Source organism: Scomber japonicus, chromosome 5 (assembly GCF_027409825.1).
Source record: "Scomber japonicus isolate fScoJap1 chromosome 5, fScoJap1.pri, whole genome shotgun sequence".
Taxonomy (NCBI): Eukaryota; Metazoa; Chordata; class Actinopteri; order Scombriformes; family Scombridae; genus Scomber; species Scomber japonicus.
Genome location: NC_070582.1, coordinates 25,903,235 through 25,927,084, shown reverse-complemented (window position 1 = coordinate 25,927,084; position 23,850 = coordinate 25,903,235). Strand labels below are relative to the sequence as shown.

The following is a 23,850-nucleotide window of genomic DNA, read 5'->3' as shown; positions in this document are numbered from 1 at the left end:
CTGTGACTCAATAGAAACCTTTATGTGTTTCATAAAAGACAAACCAAACATGTGCCCAGAAGGTGTCAGTATAGTTTTATTCAAATGGCTGCTCCAGTGGAGAAGGCTCTTCATCTTACAGCTGTGGCTGTCTATGAGAAAAAAACCAGCTCACAAATGCATGTCATCTGAGCGTTGTGGGCAACATTAGTTGTCAGTCTTGTACCAGTGTTTTATTTTTGAACTATGGTGTAATACATGTTGGCTTCATGGCAGAATAGTTTGCATACACAACATGTCTTTGACACAGAGTTATATTAAACTTTACAATTTCTTTGAACAGAATTGGCTCCAAGAATAAGCTGGATAAGCTGTTAAAGGGGAGAAAAGGAACCTTTCCACTGCTGATTAAGGTAGGAATCCATTTATTTCTGAGAAATGGTAACGATGTTTACTGCAGCTTTTTTCTTGCCAGCCTGACAGCTTCAGTATATTACTTTAAGTTATGGTGGTGACCACGTTTTTGTGAGGTGGTGGTGGGCCTCTAAGCAACCCTACTCCCTGTGTTAGTCCTCAGGCCATTAAATAAATGTTGTTTGGGTGATTGTGTTCACTCTGCAGAAGTGATTTATTATGGAACATACTCTGCCCTGAGACGTTCTTGGACAGCACCACTGAACCATCTGAGAGAGCTGCCTTTTTGCAAAACTACCCAGCCTGGAGCCATTACTAGGCCACATACAGTATCTGAGCTGTTCCCGTCTGACATGTGCTGGGCTAACCCCATCATCTCCTCTTCCTGGAAAGTTCCATCACTTTCAGCTCTGCCCTACTAAGGACAGATTCACGCCGTTGTAGACTGATTGACTCCCACCCTTCCTGTGTTGAGGAATTAGAATGTTTATAAAGCCCCGCAGACTCCCTCACCGTGCTATAGGACACTCTTCCACTTACTGTTGATTAAACTTTTAATACAGTTTGGACCTCTTTGTCATCAGGGCAGATGAACCAGTGGAGCAGGAATGACTAAATCCCTTTGATGTGAAACACTGAACAGGACACTGCTGGTCCCCTGACTCTAAAGCTACCTATTCAAGCTCTATTTATAACTACACAGCAGACACACTTTGATGAGGAAAATAGATAAATAGGGAGGGAAAATATATGAATATGGGAATGAAGGACATCAGATTTAGATAACAGAAATGAAAAAGAAAGATGGCTCTTTTGTTTGCGTGTGTATGTGTGTATGTGAGGTCTATCATTTACTACTTTTGAGGACAAATTTCAGAATTAGGACAGTCAATTGGGGACAGCTTGTCCAATTAGGGACTAAAGCTGTGTCCTCAATTGGGAAAAAGTTGACTTTTGGGTCAGTGATCAAGGTTAGGTTAGGTCCAGGTAGGAGGAAGGGTTAGGGTTAGGCAAGTAGTGGTTTTGGTCAGAGTTAGGGTAAGTCCAGAGGATATTAATGTAAGTCTATGCAATTGCAAAAAGTGACCATGATCTGATATATGTGCATGTGTGAGGATAAGTTGCAGCAATGATAAGGATCGTGGTCGTTGTCATTTCAAATACAGAAGCCAAACCAATCTTCGCTGACATGCGTTCTGCAATGTATTAGCAAAAATCTCTAATGCGTCCCATCATGGCCTTTTTATTTGCTTTCATCTCAGCACTTAACAAAGGTCCTTCACGAAGATAATTTCATTAAAAGCAGAGAATCTTTGAACATAAGTGAGAAATTGGAAAGAGCAGTACGAGGAGTCATTTGAAGCAGTTAGGGTTTCTACTGTGAGTGGACTCTGCTCTCAGTGTTTCAGATTAAGAGATTTTCTCTTTTTCTAAGTTGGGGTATCAATAGAGAGCATTTGCGTCATTGCAAAATACAGACGCAGGCAGCTGCTCTCAGCAGATGTACCACTCCCCTTCAAGATGTGAAATGCCCTGATACTGTGTTTTCCTGTTTGTAGTCTTTACATGATATGACTCACAACTGTAGTCAACCTTCGGCAGTTGAGCTTTATTCTACAGAATGTGCCGTCAGACTTATTTTTGGGTATTTATTCACACCCAAGTCTATTCTTGAAGCACTGCACCAAAAGATTAATACTGCAATACGAATGTACTGCAGTCGTTATGCAGGATTTCATGTCTGTCCACTTATCTATTATGCTCTTACTTCAGGGTTAGTTAATAGCTTATATCAGACTGTGAGGAAACAGGTTTTCTACCCTTTTAAAGACCATGTCACTACATGCTGTTAGATCATGACCTTGATTTATTTTTTGTGCACTTTGTGACCAGCACTAATGTATTGTTTATCAGGGCAGACCCATTAACCTGGCCCAGCCTTTACCCCCATAGGGAGTGTGCTTCCCCATTATCCTGATGAACCTTGCCCCTGATAGGGTTTCTCATCACAGCTTTGTCCCTTGTTGACACCGGACCTCCTGAATTAAAGCCAGTCGTTTAGAGAGAGAGAGAGCAGCTCTCCTCTGGTGAACTACAGGCTGATATCAGTGTCACAGAGTACAGGGTTCACACTACCACTTTACTGAGCATCTGTTGTTGTGTCTAAATTTTAACATAAACCAACGTCTGTTCATTTATTTTGTATTCACTTCTCTGCTTATTTCTACTTCTGCGTGTGTATGTGTGTATGAAATTGTGCTTCCATGTGTGCAGTTTATGTTGTGTCCATGTTGTGCGTGCTTGCAAGCATTCATGTGTGTGAATAAAAAGCCCCGTGCCTTGTTGTCAGGACCATCACATGGCACAGCCCAGCCAACATGTGAATCTCCATGTTCTGCAGCATCCTCTGTGCTATGGATGCTGGTCCACGCATTGGGAAAGTCTGGGTAGCGTTTGACCTTACTGACTGAGCCCACTTGTGCTGCCGTCACATCTCCAGGTTTCCATGGTGAGGAGGCGTTGTAGTGCTGCTCTAAGAGCGGACAGCCGGACTGAGACACTCCTCAAGTCTGATAAACATTAATTGGATTTACAAAGAATGCGGGGTATATAGCCACCCAGGGAGTTTTGTTAATGAATGCCTGGCTTGGTTGTGTCTGTTTTCCTTTAACGGTGAGTCATGCATTACAGAGCTGCTAAACAGGGTATGCCAACGTCCTCCCCCATTGCAGCCTCTCCTCCTATCTCCATAGGCTCAGGAGCTTTGTTGTGTAATAATGTGTGAGGTCTTATCTAAAATATTATTACATAAGATGATCCGGTTGTTGTTACCATAATAGGCTCACTGATTCCTTCAAGACATGTGGCATAACACAAGATTTTATAGCTTTTTATTAATCTTGGAGACAATTAGCCAATATTACCACCGTTGTTTCCAGAACAGCAAGTGTTGCAACTAAAACTTCCAGTAATACCAACAACAATGTGAATAAAATGGGCGCTTTGACGTATTTGCAGCTTTGATTGTTTGTTATATGAGATTAATATGGTTTAGAAACAAATCAGATCAATCGGTTTGCTAGCTGTCAATCACTGGATTAAAATACCTTACAGCATATGATTATATTTTGTGAAATGTTTAAATATTACATTTGATATTCATTGAGATGAAAATGGATAAAACTCTTGAAATGAGCAAAAGTTTTTACTGTAAAGCTTAATTTATAAAAAAGCAAGATAAAGTTTTAACAAATGAATTCCTTTTCTCCTCAGATCAACAAATATAATTATATTACATAATTGTGATCTCGTTAATCAGGATTAACCTTTTAGTCATGTCTGTGTTGGTCTCACAGGCCAGGGTGTGTCAGTATATACCTGTGGCATCAATTGAAAGAGAAAGGCCTGAATGGCAGTTCAATAGATTACACCTGAGCCTTGGATAATAAAGCCATTAGGATCTAAGACGGTTCTTCTTTACAGACTCTTATCTATCCACTGTGTTTCAATGACACAGTGTGGAACTGTATAGCCTCTTGTATTTAGCACCCAAAGACAACAAGCAATTCAGTCCCCATTGTCCTAATCTGCCACACGTGTCATCAGATTAAACCCTGCAATTTGTGCTAATTGCTACAATTTGAAGGCAGTGTATTGTATGTGTCAGCCTAGCTCTGACATAGGGTCTTTTGTATCCAGGTGGTGACAAAAGCGGATCACCTTGCAAAGTTTGTTGTGAAAGGTGACAGGAGGGTTAGTACTTCTGGGGTCAATAGAAGGCCTAACAATGATCATCTTACCTGACAAGGCAAGGTGCACATTTGTCCATCACCTCTGTAGGACCAAAGAGACGGCCAAAAGGTTTCAAAAGGTGAGGGCACGCCGTTGGTGGCATATAGACAGTAATAAAATCAGTCTGTAGGCCACTGTTTCTTGTCTTGAGAAATAGCAGGAACATTTGAAGAAAGTAAAGGGAGAGGGGATGAATACTTGGAAAGTTAAAAATGGTGAATGATATGTGACTTGCACTGTGTTGCCTAGAGGTTTTGGTTTATTGGGGGCAACATCAGAGCCATTTGAGGACAAGGTGTGTGGCCCCAGAGCTGCCAGAGATACCAGGTCATCATCACTTCAGCGTTAGTGTCTCTCCTCCATCCTCAGGTTCTCAGACCTGGCAGGGCAGAGTGTGGGGCATTCAGGTCAACACCTGCACTACACATGATACGGGCTAGAACTGACAGTGTTGTAAGCATATTTAGCTCTGAAACCTATGACACACACACACATTTTAATTATGGAGATAAACTCACAGGCTTGAGCAATCACATATACACATATGCGCATGCACATATGCACCCTGTGCAATCTTTATGGCACACCTGCCTCAGTAATGTCACAGTTGGCTACTTTCTTCTGCTGATCACCTTTATTGAAATAAGAGCAAAGGTCTCTGAGGCGTACAGAGCCAGACATGGGGCCGTGGCTCGGGTCTGATTCCCAGGATGAGAAGCCGTACATCTTAGATGAAAGAATGATTAATGAGGTAAGACTTTCAAGGCTTAAGCAATTTGGAGTGAAAGACAGCTGATTGCTTAGCAAAGTATAGGTTAAGCTGTTATACTGTAGAAACTTCCTACATGTAAACCTGTTAAATATATTGAGTATTTTGTGAATATTTCCTCTTGAGATTTAAAGTATGCTAAGGTGGGATGTTTGACTAAGGGCTGGTTTGATAACAAGGCTTCAAGTATAATTGTGTGAAAGAGGTTTGTTGTTAGTACTAGCACATTAGATGGCACTAAAATGTGACCGCCAGTCAGTAAGTGGCAAGGATTCCCTCTGATACTCAGCTGTCGGTTGTCTGACATCGAGTTTGTAAACTGGTGCAGCACAGGGACACAGGATTAGTTAAAAGGGAGACAGACTGTGTCTGTATTTTAGATTAGCCTCAAATGTGAGACATTTCTTTTTCAGATTTAAGGTTGGCGAAATGAGTAATGAGTTTATAACACCATTATGGTCCAATCTGGTAGACAAGGCCAGGGGACCTGACCTGTGTCCCAATTCTGGCAATTTGTGACAGTCTGGGTCTCTCTCTGGTAAAGAAGACAGACAGGAAGCTCTTATTTTCTGATTATGGTTATTACAGCACATAAAATGATGAGTAATATATTCTAGAGCATGATGGGATTATGTGCACTTTGCATGTAGGTGGTCTCGACAGGCCGTCACAGTTGACACAAATATGAAGTAGTAGGTCAACCTCCAACTCAAGCACTCACCAAAAACACACACAGACACACAAAAATACACAAAAGTGCTTATAAATTATGAAAGAACACAGACCTCATAAAGAAGCACAAGCAAAACATTAATAAAATCAAAACAGGGCAATAATTCAGTAGTGATTATAATATTTAATGATGTGCTAATATAATGTCCAAATTATTGATTAAAACTATTGGTATTGAAACTTGTGTTTGGTATTGGGAGACTTCCATGTAGTGAATAATACATTTGAACAATCACTTTATAAGGTTTGAATGAACAATCTCAATGTCCATTTAATGCCTTTCTGAAGCTTTTGATCATATCAGATTATTGTCATCAGCAGATGGTGTTTTCTCAATTCTCATTTAATTGTAGATATTACATAAATACCGGTTATATTATTTTGTGAGCTAGTTGCATATATTTGGTATATTGAGATATATATCAATATGTTGAAATATCATTTTAGACTTACAGATCTTTCTTGATGCCACATTTTGATTGTTGATAAACTGCATTGCCAATGATTTGTACTTCCTTTTTTGTCACAGTTTATTTATAAAGTCATGGAGTGAACAGTATGTATCATTACAGTACAACAGCATAAAAGTTTCCAATGTACTCTGGTCTAACACTGTCACTGAAGAGCCCTCACGCTGTGTATATATATCACAGTACAGAATGTTCTTGACTGAAGCTATATAGCAAACATACAGTATAAAGAATAACTAATGCATTAATTAATTTAACATGGGTTTACTACATTCAATCACTGGCTTGTGTTGTTGAACACAAGATGAATTTAAGTGTTTTTTTGGAGGGGCATGTTGTCTGGCCCTCTTCACTGCAACGGAGAGAGCCTCTCCACATGCCTAATGAGATTTGGATTGGCCTGAGCCCCGCTTAATTTTCAGCTGTGTCCACATCTATAATCACACACACAGACAGATTTACACAAGCAAAGAAGCACATACTCACACAATCACTCAGTCTATTTGAAAGAGAATGAGAATAATCAGGCTACCATTAACAATCTTGACTTGATTGTAATGACCTTACAATAATAACAGCTTACTGGAGGTGCACACAGACTGTGTGCTGGTTGTTCATCAGCAATTATCGTTACAGTAGTTGGGTCAGTCACCCCTGTGCAACAACCCTTGTGGGATAAGAAAGAATTCACTTTTCTTCAAATAGAAAGCCTATTTATTGCAACAGGGTTTTTTTGTTGTTGTTTTTTTTTACATGTGAAGAATATTCATTCCCAGAACTAGTTGAACAGATGGAGAATGGACCCCAACCGTGACCTTACTACATGGCATATGCAGTTAAAGGGAAGTACTCCTACATAAGCCTTGACACCCTGAATTTCCATTCAATAGTTTGATTAAAGACTGAGAGAACAGCACCATACACACACTGTCGTTACACACTTCTCTGCTGTGTTTTCTGTCCACCCATGTTTGACCAGTTTTATTGCCAAGCGCCATTAACATGTCATATGTAAGTCACAATGAAGTTTATCATTCCCCATGTATCTGTGTGCTTGTGTCAACTTGTGAATTTGACCGATATCTCACACGGTGTCATGCTGTCACTGAGAAGCCTGCTGTGCATCTAAAACTGCAAATGCTGCAATACCACCTGCCAGCCCGGTCAAACTACCCACACATCTCTCTGCCAAATGGCAGGAGACACTGATACTGTCTGTTTTGGCTGACAGCTTACCTCGTTTCAGTTCACCTCCTCGGGCAGCTGGCAGCGATTAGCCAAGGGTTCGACCCAATGTAAGGCACCAGGTTGTGATCCTCTAAGAAGAGGTAAATTGGTCCTGTTTTGACTGAGTCTCATCTGGCCCATTGAATCCTGTCCAACCACCTGCTGCTGGCTCTATCCAGAACTGGCCTAATCTATCAAAAACGTAGAGAAGGTGTGGCCCTGTGAAGCCAACTGCCTGTTAAAAACCCGCAGCTTCCACTCTGTGTCATATAAGCATCAAGACTGGCTGACAGGGCAGTAATGAAATACAGTACCCCGCTGCTTCATGGTACAGAAATAGCAACATTTTTGCTGTCACCAAAACAAGGTGATTTACAGATTTTATTTTTGGTCCAGGGGCTGAACTTATGTGAGCAGAAGATACTTGTAGTTATTAAGAGGACATGTCGTTTGGTATGACAACAACATTTAAAATGAAATGCTGCCCTGTGATCTACCCAATAACCTGAGGTTAAACAGACAGTTAGTGTTTTTTCATCAGTTCATCAAATCCAGTAACTCATCTGATTCATAACAAAAAAGAAAGAGGTACAGAAAAGTACTTACAACACCTTTTCCCTCATGACTCCCTGAAGTATAAAGCTCATATTCAGCCACTGTGTCCTGTCCTGCTGTGGTCTCTGCAGTTCCCGGCTGCTGCGCGCAGCAGGCAGGAGGCCAGGGGCAGCCAGGGTGTGGTGGGATAAGCTTTCACCTACGCACTATTTGTCAGCAAGACTGTAGCATCCCACAGGGATTTGTGGCAGCAGCGAAGCAGGTGGAGAATGGTAGAGGAGATAAGGGGAACCGGGGGGAGAATATGACAGCCCCACTGGCTTTGTCTCCAGGATACTGTGACAAGTGAGGAGGCAGAGGAAAGTTGCGGGCATCTGTTTAACCCCATGGGAGGCCCATTAGCGCTGCACCTCCTCCCTGTCTGACTTCCTCAGCCCCATGAAGAGCTCACCTGGGAGGATGATGGGATATGTATCTACAGTACCTCTCCCTCTCTTCTTGTATCCCCAGTCTCCCCCTTCCCCCACTAAACCTGCACTCCCACAGGCCTCTTTCACAGGAAACTAAGTGCCAGGCCCCTGCTGCTGTGTCTCCGGCTCCGGATGGGTCCCTTGTTGAGTCCCATCCATACGTCACCAGCAGCGGCAAAAACGGAGCACTCCCTCACAACAGCACAAAGCAACAGAATCCTCTCTCTGTCTGTCGGCAGCCTGCCTCTCTATTCTTTCTTTAACCCGGAGCAAAGAAAATAGTCTGGAAGAACCTGATGAGGAAGAGAACAAAGGAGCACCAAGGTCTCAAACAACCGGAATATAACCACATATGTATAAATGATGCAGCGAAGGTGAGTCAGAGTGGAGAGTTGTGCAGCAGCAAGGAGTTATCCAGTAAGTCATACATACTTTCAGGATTTATACACATCTAAAGAAGATGATGGAAACTCAGTGTTAATAACTGAACTTCATAGCATCAAGGACTTCAGTTCATTTTATTTTATTTTAAAAAAAGGTCAAGGAGCAACTTAGAGTTTAGCTGACTTACAATTTCTAAACTACAAGGAGCAAGAAATGCAGGCCTGGCATCATCTTCATCATCATCCTTCTTCAACCAAGAGGTCGTCTTGTGTAATCGCCAACCTGCTAGGTAATTAACTCTCCCTCTGGCTGATGATGGTGTCTAGAGGCTGAGGTGGGCTTCATGGTGTGGTTTTGGTAGCATGGAGGACATGTGCTATGTGGGCAGACGGGACCTCACCTGACTGCTGTGGTTTTAGCTTCCTCCAGAGCTGCTGCTGGGGCAGGAGCAGGAGGGTCCAACCTGAGGTGAGTTTGGGGAGGTCAGATAATTATTTGTTTTCATTTTTCCATTCTACAACAAAGTCCTATCTACATGCCCACACTCTTTCTTTCCCCCTTTTCTGTCTTTTATTCCTTTTTCACAGCATTTCAGTCCCATGGGTAGCACAGTCCTCTTAGTTTGGCCTATGTGAGGCACACATAAAGTGTGACGCTTTGTTTAATTTCTGGTTGTCATGGTGAGATATACTGTTTCTGCATAGTTTTGCTCCAGCTGCTTCTCATTGCCAATGCTTTGTTGCCTCGGTGACAAAATCCACATAGCACAATGGCTCTCCCAGGTGAACCATGGCATGACTACTAATTGTAGTTTGACTATTGTTTGACCTCTGCGGCTTACTTAACATACTATACATATTTCAAGGCCTCTTTATTAAATGAAATGCAATTTAATTAATGCTTCTCAAATCATCAGATGACGACAGATGATGGGTTGCAAAGTTAACCTTCCCTAGGTTAACAAAAGTTAAAACTGTAGTGTATTTGTGTGATTCTATCAAATGTTGTGTCATATAAGCATTATACAAACAAATGTACTCTGCATCTACTAGTCCCAGTCTAATCTACTCCATTGATAATCTAGGTTGGTTGAATGAATGCCTCCTATTGCAGCACTTGTCATTATTATTGTAATCAGGCCAGATTTAAAGGAACCTCTCACTTTTGCGAGGACCTACGAGGACTGAGTGTTCCCTGTCTCCCTCTTGTCCATCCCTTTGTCCTACACTGTTCTCCTTCAAGGGCCTCTCCACCAGCTGGGGCCGATCACAATCTCCTCACAAATTCTTGATCCAGATCTTGTTCCAGTGATGTTGCTTTATGATTATTCTATATTTATACTGAATGGTTAACTCATGAAATACAACAATAGGTTAAGGAATAATGGAATAGATGATTGGACTGCACTATGTAGGGCTGAAGCAGCTTCCTGGATGGTTACAAATCCTGCTCCAAGGCTGAGACTGATTACTGAAGTAGCCACTGCTGCATAACAGCTGTTGTCTAATCATATTCATATCCTGCACTTTTTCTTGTCTCATTGTTTCCACCCTGCAGTGAGGATTAATCATAGGAAAGCAAATGTCCTTCTCTTACACTTGCATCATGATGGCAAAATGGTGTTAATGCTGTTATGTCTTGACACTTGTTACAGTGCAGGATATTTCACGTCACTTAGGTCAAGAAACACATTTTATTTTATGAAAAAATCAGTTTTATAACACAAAACTGTATCAGTAAATAAAAAACAAGGCTGTTGTTTCTTTATTTTTAACATGTTAGAGATGACGAACAAGGATAATATCACATGCTGCTTAATAGTCTAGTTTTTTCCTCTCACTTTTCTTCCATAGTAGATATTGGCTATTGATGTTTGTCCTTGAGATAGTTGTGCTATCATTTTGGTCGGGACTATCACAGAAAAGAGAATTACATCTCAAAAGACCATTTTAGTTGAATGAAACTCATATATATATTAAAATAATAATCTTGTCATCATGCTGCAGCATCATGTAACACCTAGATTTATTTTAGTTAACCACAAAGTGGGTTGCTGTGTGTTTTATAAGATAATGCTACCTTCTTTCTGCATATTTTCTTCTTTAATACTCTTTGGGAGTGTTTTTTGGGGGGGGGGTTATTATTTAATTCAATATTTTTTATCCTTTAGCACAAAATCTAAAAGCCACCTATTCCATTCCTTCACTCCAAGCTTTGAAACATCCTGCCGATAGCTTAAACCTATCTGAATAGAGATACTAAGGAATTTATATTGAGTGATGTATCTCATAGTTTTCCTTTAATATACAGCAGGCTATGTCAGATCGATCGAAGGCTGCGACACTTGTAGACTAATGTATAACTCATCGCTGGAGGGCAATATATTTGCACTTTATTGGGGGAAAATGGGATTTCCAGGATAACATTGAGGCTGCATGGAAGCATGCACGATTCTGGCAGGGCTGTGTTGACTTGAGTTTGCGAGCGAGCAGTCTACATAACATTCACTGTACCTCAAGTGCGCTCGGGCGGTGTGGCCACGACGTGCGTGCGTTGGTGTGAACCCTCTCTCTGCACTGTCGGTGTTGGAGAACCCATCAGTCACACAACATCGTGTAGGTGGACGACAGCAAACGGATAAAAAAACAAATCTATATCGGGAAAGCCCCAGCTGTCAGCGGCAGAAACCTGAACAGGTGGCTCCTTCAGTGTCTTAACGGACCCTCAACAGCTTGTGTCGCTCACTAATCTCTCCTCTGACGACAGCGCATTTACGCGTAAAACCAGGAGTACGGCAGGTTTGGGTCGGTTGAACTGATCAGTCATCAGGATTTACTCATCAGTGCTGATAGAGTGTTCATCACGAAGCTGGACTTGTGGACGTGCGTCTCGGTTTTGTGGCTGAACTGACAGAGTTGGATACAATGAGTCTCTCTTGGATTTTATAATCTATCTCGTGTGTTTGGACTGTCAAGCAGTTGTAAAGACTGAAATTGATAACGCATAATGTTGCCAGAAATTAACAACAAGGTGAGGCACGTTGTTTTGTCAACCTGTTAGATAATTGAATGGTTGGTTGTTTATCATTCACATCTTAATTTACAATAATTGCAATTTTCTGTGATTAAGTGTAACTTGCAAGTTATGGTCAATCACAGTGCCATTATGATTTCATTAAGTATGCACAGTTAGCATAGTTGTCTAATCAAGCACTCAGTATATATTGTTTTATCATACTTTATCTCCCATGCTACCACTTGTATTTACTGTAGTGTTGTATCATAGATATTTGCTTTAGATTATTCCTGAAATTAGAGCACCTTTTGCCCAGATACAGTGCTTCAATCCAGGCTAACTCCATTTTAGGAGAACCCCTGCACAGGTATCCTTTTACTTAATGATTTCACTGTACATTTCTCTGTTTATTTTTAATGACCCATATCAAGAGTGTGAAGTCATTCTCACTTTGAAATGATTTCCATTTCATCTACACAAGTTATCCCACTTGATTGCTTATTTTGTCGTCTGCCCCCTGTCTCTTGACCGCATGCCAAGTTCTGATGAAAAATCTGATCCATTTCTATTTCAGTCGTTCTTTAGCTTACTTATTTCAGTGTTTGTTGCGCTGACAGGTTCTGTAAGTCTATATGTGTTCTGCTATATTTTTCACACCTTACATGGAAACAGATATAAATTTAACCTTTGCTGTTTTTGGATCTTTCTGCAAGAATTTCATCTTTTAGTGCTTTAAGTAACTGAAGTGAGAAATACTGAAGTATTTGCTTCCAGCAATTACCATAAATTTGATCACATGGATTGAACTGTGATTGTTTCTTTATATGCCTCACTTCCTGCATTTAATATATATAATATTAGATGCCATCAGGTTGAGGGCAACATTAATGTCCATTAAAAATGCACATCTGACAGCTGATAGTGTTAGTGTGCACAGTTTTACAGTTTGTTGATGTTTACCCTCAGTTACTCTAGGTTTTTATTGCTTTGCTGACCCTCTGACCAACTGACTCTGGAGGACGTTAATGAGCCAAAGCAGCTCTAATAGACTGCTGGGATGATCTTACGTCCAGCAAAGACCCCCTGTCACACAGTCAGCATTACATTGATATATTCATTTGACTTAATTACAACATGTTGGCACATTTTCATGTGTAGCGTGTACACAGGGAAGACCATTTACAGTATCACACAATAAAATAATAGCAGATGAGCAATAGATACTGACACAAATCATTTTTACCCCAGCTGTTTTTGAGTCATATAAGTGAATCTCTAATAAAGGAGATGAGAAATGTACACATTCACAAACTGGTTATTACCATACTCATTTTGATCACATGGATTGAACTGTGATTGTGGTCGCTTTATATAGTTTCGATGATGACATCCATTTGTCAAAGGTGAATAAAAAGGTCACAGTTGCTATTTTTCTTGGGCACATGGTATGATGTCACTTGGTTTCCACTGGCTCAGTGCTCATTAGTCAGGCTTACAGCAGGCATTTACAGGTGATGTTTTAGAAGCCAACCTGCCACAATGACCTACATGGCCCCAGCTGTCACCCACAGTACTTTTAACATTGTAACATGACCACATTATTGTATCATACCCTTCTTTCACCGCCTGTGGTTTCATTGTCTTGTTGAAAGATTGTATCAACTTTCATGTGAAGACCAAAGCCAGTGACTGTTTGCAGAGATTCAACCAATGATCAGAAAGACTCAAAGGTGTGCAAAGAAGAGTTACGAAGTCAGTTCAGCATCTTATCCTCCTCTGCTGAGCCGGCCAAGCAGCATCAGTTCTTTCTCCCTCTGGACATTACTTCAGTGATGCTGACCTGATGCAGCTTTTGCTTCTCAATCAGTGGAAAAGCTTAAGATTACGATAGAGAAGCTGTTTCCTAGTCAGCACCTGTGGACAACACCCCACCCAGCCTGCCCCACCTCCCCGGCCAGGCTGACAGAATGACTTTAGCACATATCTCCATATGGGGCTAAGCTTTACTTTACCCATATGGTGTCACCCAAAACAGTTGCAGGGTCACCTACTGATTAATAAGGCACGTGTAAGCTGGCTTGGTCTTGGACAGAAGTGTGCAGATTCATCCCAGATGCGTGTGGGGGTTTTTTTTTTTGTATGTCTGTAACTCTTTTTATATCACTCATTGCTTCCCTCTTACACATTCAGGCAGGCTTGGAGGCACGTGTACATCCACTGCTGCCTGGCACATGGATGTGCACATGTGCGCACACCTGCACAGAAAAGCAGGAACAGAGAAAATACTGGAGAGTGTGAGAATCGTTGTTGCTGGGTTTTTGCTAGAAATGATCTATTTTAAGATCATGGTGCATTTTTTGCCAGTCTGGCTGCAACCTTGTTTCCCACAGGCTGTGTATTTCTGAAGAGACTGGAGAAAGAACTCAAGAGGCAGTTTCATTATAATTTGAGATGACTGCTTTCATCTTTTTTGGGTGTTAACACAATTCTAAATCTGATGTTGGAGATGATGTATAAAAATATTGCAAAAGATAAATGTGTTTACGAATAGCTTCCATCCCCAGTACGTTGGAGATTAAGAAAATACTGCAACATGAGACAGTAGCTACTTTTGCCATCTTGTTATGTATTTTATGAACTGCTCTCATTCCTCCTACAGACATCACGACCGGAGGCCTTCCCTCACCCTCACAGACTCCCAGCAGAAGGCAATCGTCTTGGAACAAACCGACCTTGCTCACAGGTCAGTGCTTTCCCTCTGCAAGATGCTGTAGCAGCCATCCACTAAGGTCTCTTTCATTGGTGTGTCACTTACATGAGGCATGTTTGAATCATTTTTATCAACACCTTAAAACATGTAGAGACAATCCAGAAACCATGAAATGATCACATCACAGTACCTCCTCTTTCAAGGTTTCTACAAAAGCTTTTCAGTATTTGGATTCTCAGTAATGTTCTGACATTATTGTACTGATACATTTTAGACCAAAAAAAGAAATGAAGTGCCATGTTAAAAATGCTAAGGATGTTCTCAGCAATTCCAACATTCATCTGCTCCAGTAAACAGTACACCAAGGATGTCACTGTACACATCTGTCTGCACATATGTGGTTATGTGGTGTAACGCATCACAGATTTCCGTTGATACAAGAGCATCTTACCTAAGCACCATTGACCCCCCCCCCCCCCCACCTCCCACCCATGGTTATGTACAGGCACGTCACTGTGTTTACTTCCTTTGCCTGTTGTGGCAGGTGCTTGCGACTATATTTAGCCCTATCTCTATGCGTCATAACCAAGTTGGCAGATCCTGCAGCAGCTTCTAACATATGAGAAAAAATATCAGAACTATCTACTGTAGAGATGGGAAAGAATTTATCCAGGAATGCTGTTAATAATTCATATGAGAGAATTGATCATACCTTTTAATACAGTATATTGCTAAAGGCAATACCAGAAAGGATGTAGGGACATTACTATTTAAATTTTATTCATCAGTAATTTATGCAGAAATCATGAAGGGAAAACATGTCATAAACATACTCTATAATGTCCCTCTTGATAGATATACACTTCTTTAGGATATTTCATTTTTCTCAGACAAGTTGGCACAGGACTGAGGTCTAATTTTGCTCGTCATTGCCAGGGCCGAGCCTTGCAAGGCTGTGACACATGTAATCATGCTCCCAGAGCAAGCAGGATGGCAGCCAGAGAAAAGCAGGTTGCTGCTCTTCACGTCCCCCACAGAGCCACCAGAGACAGAGTCTGTCAGGACCCAGCCACATGGGCTTTGTCCTCATTACACTCTCTGCCTGATCAGTAATTCCAGCCGCTATCTGCTGGGGGTCCAGGTCACCTGAGCCCGCCCCCTTAGACAAAATAGATGTGAAAGAGATGTAGATCACAAGCTGGGAACACAAACCAAAACTGATTAGGTGCAGCCTGACAAACACATAAAAAAAATGAAAGGGCTGAGACAGGCTTATACAAGCTACCGTTTTAAAAACAACAACAACAAAAACCCACTTGAACCCCACTCTCTTCTGCTTCCTTTGTTGTCTGTTTACAATGTGCTGTTCAGTTTTTGTTATTCTGTGATTATGAAATGCAGACTGTTTTTCCCCCACAGAAAATAGATTGTATAAGCCTCTGACTGTGGAACTTTGCCCATTTCGATTGCCTAAATATTCTCTCTGGTTTTGTGTATTAGAATATATTCTGTTTGCAGTCTTTAAACATACTGCTATGGGTTTTAAGCTTTTGGAGTTCAATAAACATGAATTAAAGACCTACTTTCCTCCATAATTTGACCCTCAACCAACATCCTCTTTCTGCTATTCTTTTTTATTTTTGTCTCTATTCTGTTTTTCATTCAGGGTGTTTTATTAAAGGCAATACAAAATAACAACTATTCCTCTGACTTACAGAAGTTTGGCTCGGGTGTAGGGACCCTGCCCCAGCTGGAGCCACCGGTGGTCCAGGTGGTGGTCAGCAATGCCAAAAACCAACACCATCAGTTGGACAACATTCTGCCCCAAATTGCCAACAAAGGGGGCCAAAACAAATATCAGTCACACCTGGTGAGTCACTCATACATTTACCTGTATAACACTAACAGCCTGTTGTTACCTATAGCAGCAGCCAGTTTTGTACAATATATGATCGGATGAAGATTGGAGCATCTATATTTCTCAATGTATATAACATAAGTCACAAATGAGAAACAATATAGAGGTTTCAGTTACGAGTACTTTGTAGGCTCCCTGTGTAAATATCCCGAAGGTCAAGTGTAGTTATAGACAAGCAGCACTTGTAGCTGCAGCTGCTTTTGTTAGCTCAGTATGAATGAGTAAGAATACACAGAGCTGAAATGTGAATTTCTGTGTGTGTTTGTTGGACAGGATGAGAGGCCGAAGCCCGCTCAACAGTTCAGCATGCGGTTTGGTGCAGCAATGGATAAAGTGTCAGTCTCCCGCAACAGCAAGAATTTCAGCAACAAGGTGGAGAAAGAGAAGTCATATGAGGGACAAAGGCTACCCATGTCTCCCATCGGTATGTCATTATGGGTTATAAAAAACACAACAGAATTAGAGAGGCACTGAGGAGTTCACATTTTGTATCTCTAAGTCATAATTTTTATCCAACTGTCAGATTAAGAATAGCATGTTGGCATCACACTCAATTGTTCACAATCCTCTGCTCTTGGCAGAGCTGTGATCAATAAGATATTGACTCATCTAGTCCTCCTCCTCTTCCACCCTGTTGCAGAGGCACTGAAGAACTTCAAGGACCGTCTGACGGAGTTTGAGCAGGAGGAAATCATGGACTATTCAGAGATCTGGTTCCTGGGTCTTGGCTCTCAGAAGATTGAGGGTTCCCAGGGCTCACCGCAGAACTCTGGATATGATGACGAGCATGGAAGCTACATCAGGGTAATGTGTTCAATGTTTATACAAGTGGTTTTTAGCCCATTGAATATTATTTTAGCTATTTTACCTTCCAGTGAAAAAAATCTGTTTATGTTGGTAATGTATGAAATCAAATTGCAGTTGGATAGTCTTTCATCATCAACATTCAGTCTTGAAGTTATGAGGCAGGAATGTTCAGAAAATTCTTCCTTGTTATTTATGGGAGGATTAATTATTGTTTTCTGCTGAAAAGCAGTATATTGTCAAGCTTTGAGACCCAAAATTAAACAAACGAAAGATATACATTGTTAGCATCTAGCATCACAAAAAAAGTCAGCTCTCTTTCTTAAATAAGCATTTTCCAGAAGCAAAAGAGTTGAACAGTTACTGAAGTCTCCTTTGAACAAAAACAATTATGTTAACTTCCACTGTGAATAATTATGTAAAAGTTTCAAATCAAATGTATGGTATATAGGTATGTGTTATGAAATGGTGATTGGGAAAGTGTATGTACAATTACATGACACTGGTGACACAAAGAAAAGTGTTAACAAACAGGGCAGCTGTGACTTAGGAGGTGGAGTTGTTCATCCACTAATCACAGGATTGGTCTATGTCCAGCTCCTCCTGTCCACATGTCAAAATGTCCCTGGGCAAGGCACTGAACCCCAAATAGCTCCTGATGATTAGACCAGCACTTTACATGATGTATGAGAGTGTTTGAATGGTTGAATGAGAGGCACATCAAAGTGCCAAATAAACGCACTCCATTTACCTTCCATTCACAAACGCACACACAACTTTTTGCATAGACATTTAATTTATGAAATATTTCTAAGATCATAAACTGGAAATGTGAATAAAATGTAGTGTTAGTTACAATTCTAAACACACACATACTCACAGCTTTTCAAGAAGCCTAAACTGAACTGTACATGACCGGTCTTCATATGACCTTAATCCAGCAACTGCTGACATTAACTCACCATTCCATTGGACTGGCTTCATTGTTAACTGCTTTATACAGTAAACTGCACTGAGATTACCAAACCTAGTAACAACAGGCTTTAATGTCTTGTAAAGATCAGACAGTTCAGGCTACTGAAAGACAGCTGTGCCTTAGTCAACATGTAATGAATGAGCTGTTTAAGGCTGAGTGACCGACCATTGTCTAGACCTTATATCTCTATCGAGGCTCATATCACTGTTACAGGCTTGGACTTACAGTTACAGCAAAACCATTATAAAACCGTTACTGTACTACTGCTACTATAACAGCTATGTGCAAACCAGAGTAATGCCAGTAAGCATAGTGTGCATCCTGTACTTAAAAACTGCTTTGCTATTCAGTAAATAAAAGGTGTAATCATTAGCAGTAGCTATTCTAGATTAAAATACTATCAGTATAAAGTATATAAAGTAGTAAGGTCTACTGAAATATTCACTGTGTTCTCCCTCTGATTCCTCCAGGTGCTGCATGACCATATAGCCTACAGGTTTGAAGTACTTGAAGTGATTGGGAAAGGATCCTTTGGGCAGGTCTTGAAATGTCTGGACCACAAGAACAACGAACTTGTAGCCATAAAGATGATACGCAATAAGAAAAGGTAAGAGTCAATGCAAGTTTGATTTGATTTTGAAATATTTTATTCTTCAATTCATCTTTGATCAGGCGTTTCCTGTGAATGATGTTAAAATTAGGTTTTCTTGCATTTAAATCACACTACACCTTACCAAATACTCTCTAGAAAGAGATATTTGTCACATTCAAGATGTCACCTTTTGGCATTCATTTGAGATATGTTACCCTGATGTGAGGTTTTCCCACATGCCTGGACTGTGATCATTTTACATTTTAGAAGTCTGCCAATTCGTTGGGCTCCTGATTTAGAACGATAGAAGTCGGCGACTTACGGTGTTATCTTACCTGTCCTTCATTACTGTGGATCACAGTGGCAGGGACTGCTCGAGTCCTACTGGATGGCTTCAGGAGTCATCAGGACTTACCAGCGCTTCAATAATGCAGAAAACAAAATGGGGGCAAACTGGCACAGGACTGCCTCAGGAGAATTCGCCACTGTGTTAGCTGATCTTATCTTTCCTCGTAAAGGATTGAGAATGGTCATGGAATGGACATAATATCCTGAGTTTTTAGGGATGGATGTGCTTGGATAACCTCTCACTTTATATATCTTAGTATTTATCATAATTATGGCACTGACATCAGAATTAACAGTCAGCACTTGATCTGGTTTTACCTGGAATTCAGAAACAACAATGTTCAAATTAAATGTATTTTTTTGTTTTATTTCACTGTCTAACTCTACATATAACTTTGGACTACAGGTTTCATCACCAAGCTCTAGTTGAGCTGAAGATCCTGGATGTTATAAAGAGGAAAGACAAAGACAACCTCCACAACGTCATCCACATGAAGGAGTACTTTTACTTCCGAAATCACCTTTGCATCTCCTTTGAGCTGCTTGGGTTAGTACATGCACTTGTGTTCTGCAAACTAGCAGGCCTGCCTGTTCAAAACATAGTGTTACACAAGACTATAAAGACATAACTGAATAATTAATCCGTTAATCAAAGGTGTTCACGTTTAGCCACCTTTCCCAGGTACCGCAGCAGGGTTATATCACTGTACTGCCTTATGAAAGGCGCGTCTCACTTGTCCATAGTCATTACTTCTACTGTTATGTGATTGTCTTCAATCAGGAGTGAAGTGATTACCTGTAGAATTTTAGCCAGCTGTGTTTTAGTGTGGATTGCCACTGTTATCTGTCTGTGGGTAGATAGCTTTGTGTATCACTCTGGCTGAATGACCTTTAGAGGACGTCTTGGACTGCCACCTTGTATAACATTACTGTCACCAAATCCTTTAGTTAAGGTCTTGATTAGGGCCCTATCTCTTACCCCTTCTTGCTTCATGGTGTGAAGGGTCCAGTTACACAGACTAAAGAAGTTTTTGCTCATCACAAGTTGAAAGAAATCGCAGAAGGACACACTCAATCTCCCTCTGAATGCAAGCACAATCAAAGATTATTTCCAAGTGTGCGCTTAGCAGTCAGTGAATGTTTTATTGGGTGGGAAGATATATTAAGATGGATGAGTAACTTCTTTTTACAGAGCGTTTATTTGAGGACCATGAAGAAATATTTCTGTTGCATCTTTTTATGAAGGGACTCCTGATTGCGGTCACTCTACATTGTGTTCCCTAGATTTGTCTGAATTAACAAATTACATTCAAAATATACTTAAAAGTTTGTTTTAAATACAATAATCATTTAAGTTCAAGCAATTAAATAAGGAGAACTTAAACGTTTGAATTGAATTGAATTGAATTTGCAGTGAAATGTAGTGTGGCATACTTTTTAAACCTGTACTAAACTAAGAGTACAGGCTTAAAAAATTAAAAATATAAAGGATACAAATGTAAAAATAAAAAAAATTAGAAATAATAGTTTTTTAAAAATAATGGAAAATGTACATTTCACAATTGTACGCAAAAGTATACAAAAAAGTGTGTGCACTGTCATATGTAAATTTGCAATGTGCATGGCAATGCAAATGGTCACATGCATGTCAAGGCAGGGGTCATACAGAAGTCAGAGTTCAGCCTGAGGAAAAAAACATATTTTTAGTCTCTGTGTTGTACTTGCGGCTAGGGAGGCATTTGCCTGAGTGTATATGCGTAGTCTATTTCTGAGGTGCTGAGGATGATGAGATTAAGATAAAGATTTTAAGTGAAAATATTTGGAAATACATTTTTATTTATGAAGTGAAAATAAATCATATCCTCATTTCTGTTGACAGGGTGAACTTATACGAACTCATTAAAAAAAACAACTTCCAGGGCTTCAGTCTCGCTCTCATCCGTCGGTTCGCCCATGCTCTGCTTCGGTGTCTGCAGATGCTGCACAGGGAGAAGATAATCCACTGCGACCTCAAACCGGTACTGACTTCCATACCATCTGGAAACTGAACTTGTGTTTTAGTTTCAGTGTTTGGCATGCAATTCACAATATAGTGAAGTCACCAAAACCTGAAATGAATCTTATCTATTGAGTAGTACTGTACAAGATTCTGCAGGGTAATCGCAGGAATTTAGCTCCATCTTGTGGAGCATTATAATATTGCAGCAGAACTATATAAAAGCAACTGTGTTTGACTGTTGTTGGGTTTACTTCTGAACAGGAGAACATCCTTTTGTCTCAGCGAGGGCCAGGGAACATCAAGGTGGTTGACTTTGGATCAAGCTGTTATGAACAACAAAGGGGTAAGAGCATAAAATCCACTATATGAATATGTGAATCATTATTTTTAATATTCAAAGAAAGAGCAAGTCTGGTTCAACAAACCCTCACAACCTCTTTTCTTTCTTCATCAACCTTTTTTAGTGTACACCTACATCCAGAGCCGCTTCTACCGCTCTCCAGAGGTCATCCTGGGTCACCCCTACAGCATGGCTATTGACATGTGGAGTTTGGGCTGTATCCTAGCTGAGCTCTACACAGGCTATCCTCTCTTCCCAGGAGAGAGTGAAGTGGAGCAGATAGCTTGCATATTGGAGGTATGTAAATAATCAAAAGCTTTTTTACTGGCTGTTTTCTACTCTTATGTATCAATTTTTATTTAATTAATATGTATGGATATGTGTTATGTAAGCTTGAAAAATACATATATATGTGAAACAATATCTCAGTATGGTTGGTGAGTTGCTTAATTCGGTGCATTAAAGTGTCTTGATATTTTAACTTACAGGTTCTTGGAATGCCACCAAATGATTTTGTTCAGTCAGCATCAAGGAAGAGGTTGTTCTTTGGTGAGAATCTATGTTTACCTGGTTTTAGATCTTTTTTGTTGTATCTGCAGATATTAATGTGTTATGCAGCATACTATGTAGGTTGCACAGCAGGCTGTAGTGTAGGATTAGTATATGTTTTTAGAAAATGAATGAATAACTAGGCCAGGGTTTTGCAGACAGTGTATGGTCTATCTGTGGGAGCTATTTTCAGTAATACATTTCTATTGTATTTGATCATTCTGTGCAGACTCAAAAGGAAACCCCAGGAACGTCACTAATAGCAAGGGGAAGAAACGGAGACCCAACTCCAAGGAGCTGTCAGTTGCATTGAAAACAAATGATGTTTTGTTCCTAGACTTCATCAAACACTGCCTCACGTATGTTCACTCTACAATTCTTCTTGACTGTTTAAAGAATAGGCTTCTCTATTATTTATCTTGAATTCTGAACCGTCTACATAAAAATACACAATTTACTTGTATTCTTAAATGGTATTTTAGAGATTAAATTAATTTTTTTTTTGGGGTCTTTCAGTTGGGATCCATCTAAACGTATGACTCCTGATGAGGGGCTTCAGCATGAATGGATCCTGGAGGGAAACTTCAACAGGGTCCGACCCAGAACCAGGCCAACAGTGATTAAGCCTGCAGACAGTTCGACTAGCACTGAGAACAGCAGTGACCACAGTTACCGCAAACCAGCTAACAGCAGGCCTGGTAAGATTCAGACCATCATTGAAGTCCATAAAATCCATACTATATTATTATATACACAACAAACAAATAAATGAAGCACAGACTTTTTTTACGTCTCTCAAATCTACAGTTCAGGTATAATATGTGCACTCTAATCACTTCTGCTTCACAAATTACTTTTATTTTTTTCATGTCCGCTGCGTAAAGAGTACTTTAATATTCACCTCAAGTGTCATGTGCTTTGTTTCCATGCTTACAGGAGAGAAGGTCAGCTCAGATAGTGATAGGCTGAAGAGAGAGGGTTCAGCAACACGAACAAAGATGGCGCCTGCCGAGCGTCTGCGGCCTATTGGGGCCTCAGCGGAGGAGGAATTGTGTGAGGGTGAGGGCAAGCTGTCTGCAGATACCAAGCAGCAAGAAGGAGGTGGAGAGAGGCCCGTTCACATCATCATCAAGCCTCAAGAGGAAATGGGCACAGAGAGAAAAGATAGCCAGGAACCATCTCAGTGTTTGCCTCCTATCATCTAACAGTCGAAGGGGATCATGCTGCGTTCATGGCAAATGGGAACTGGGAATGTTGAGACTCGCTGTCCCACTTACCACTTAAGAGTGATTAAAGTGAGGAAGAGTTGCATCTGTTTGGCTGCCTACAGAGTAAACATCACATTGATCAATTTAACAATACCAGGACTTAAGTATTGCAACACAGTTGTCATGAATATCTACTAAAAAACTGCATTGGCTAATAAGGTCCCCTCGTGCTGTTATCAGTTACTGCAAACGCTATTGTGTCACACTTGTGTCGATGTGACATCACAGAATATCATGTTTGAGAGTAGAAATTTCAGGTTGGAATAGTGTTCAGTTCCCACATGCCATGAACAAAATATTATTTCAGATTATGTAGGTATCATCAGCAAAGAGGAGTATCTTCTATTTATTGTTTTAAATATAAATCAAAGTGTATTGGTTTTCTCTGTGGGACTTTGAGTTTGTATGACAGTGAAGTAAATCAGTCTGTTGTACATTTCTTTTATAAAGGAGTTCAGATGTGGTGCAGCCAGGCGTTTTGTGTTACAGCTGAGATACCGTAAACTGATGCACCAGATGGTTTGTTACATAGAGCCATC

The 23,850-nt window shown here is 40.5% G+C and overlaps 1 protein-coding gene across 1 annotated transcript; it reads left to right on the top strand.

Annotated features, from left to right (window-relative positions):
- Positions 1-9,170: 9,170 nt before the first annotated feature.
- dyrk4 (dual-specificity tyrosine-(Y)-phosphorylation regulated kinase 4) lies at positions 9,171-23,248 on the top strand. The gene is made up of 14 exons (XM_053319154.1): positions 9,171-9,260; positions 14,467-14,550; positions 16,235-16,387; positions 16,709-16,859; positions 17,076-17,239; positions 18,686-18,822; positions 19,562-19,702; positions 21,035-21,173; positions 21,416-21,497; positions 21,619-21,791; positions 21,983-22,043; positions 22,273-22,402; positions 22,560-22,741; positions 22,980-23,248. Exons 1-14 carry the CDS (start codon positions 9,171-9,173, stop codon positions 23,246-23,248), a joined length of 1,956 nt encoding a protein of 651 aa, XP_053175129.1.
- Positions 23,249-23,850: the final 602 nt, after the last annotated feature.

Bases quoted from the DNA above. Each gene is read 5' to 3' on its own strand.
- dyrk4 (XM_053319154.1), top strand. From the start codon at position 9,171: ATGTGGGCAGACGGGACCTCACCTGACTGCTGTGGTTTTAGCTTCCTC. The intron at 18,823-19,561 runs GTAAGAGTCAAT...TTTGGACTACAG, and splicing joins ATGATACGCAATAAGAAAAG to GTTTCATCACCAAGCTCTAG. The intron at 21,792-21,982 runs GTATGTAAATAA...TTTAACTTACAG, and splicing joins AGATAGCTTGCATATTGGAG to GTTCTTGGAATGCCACCAAA.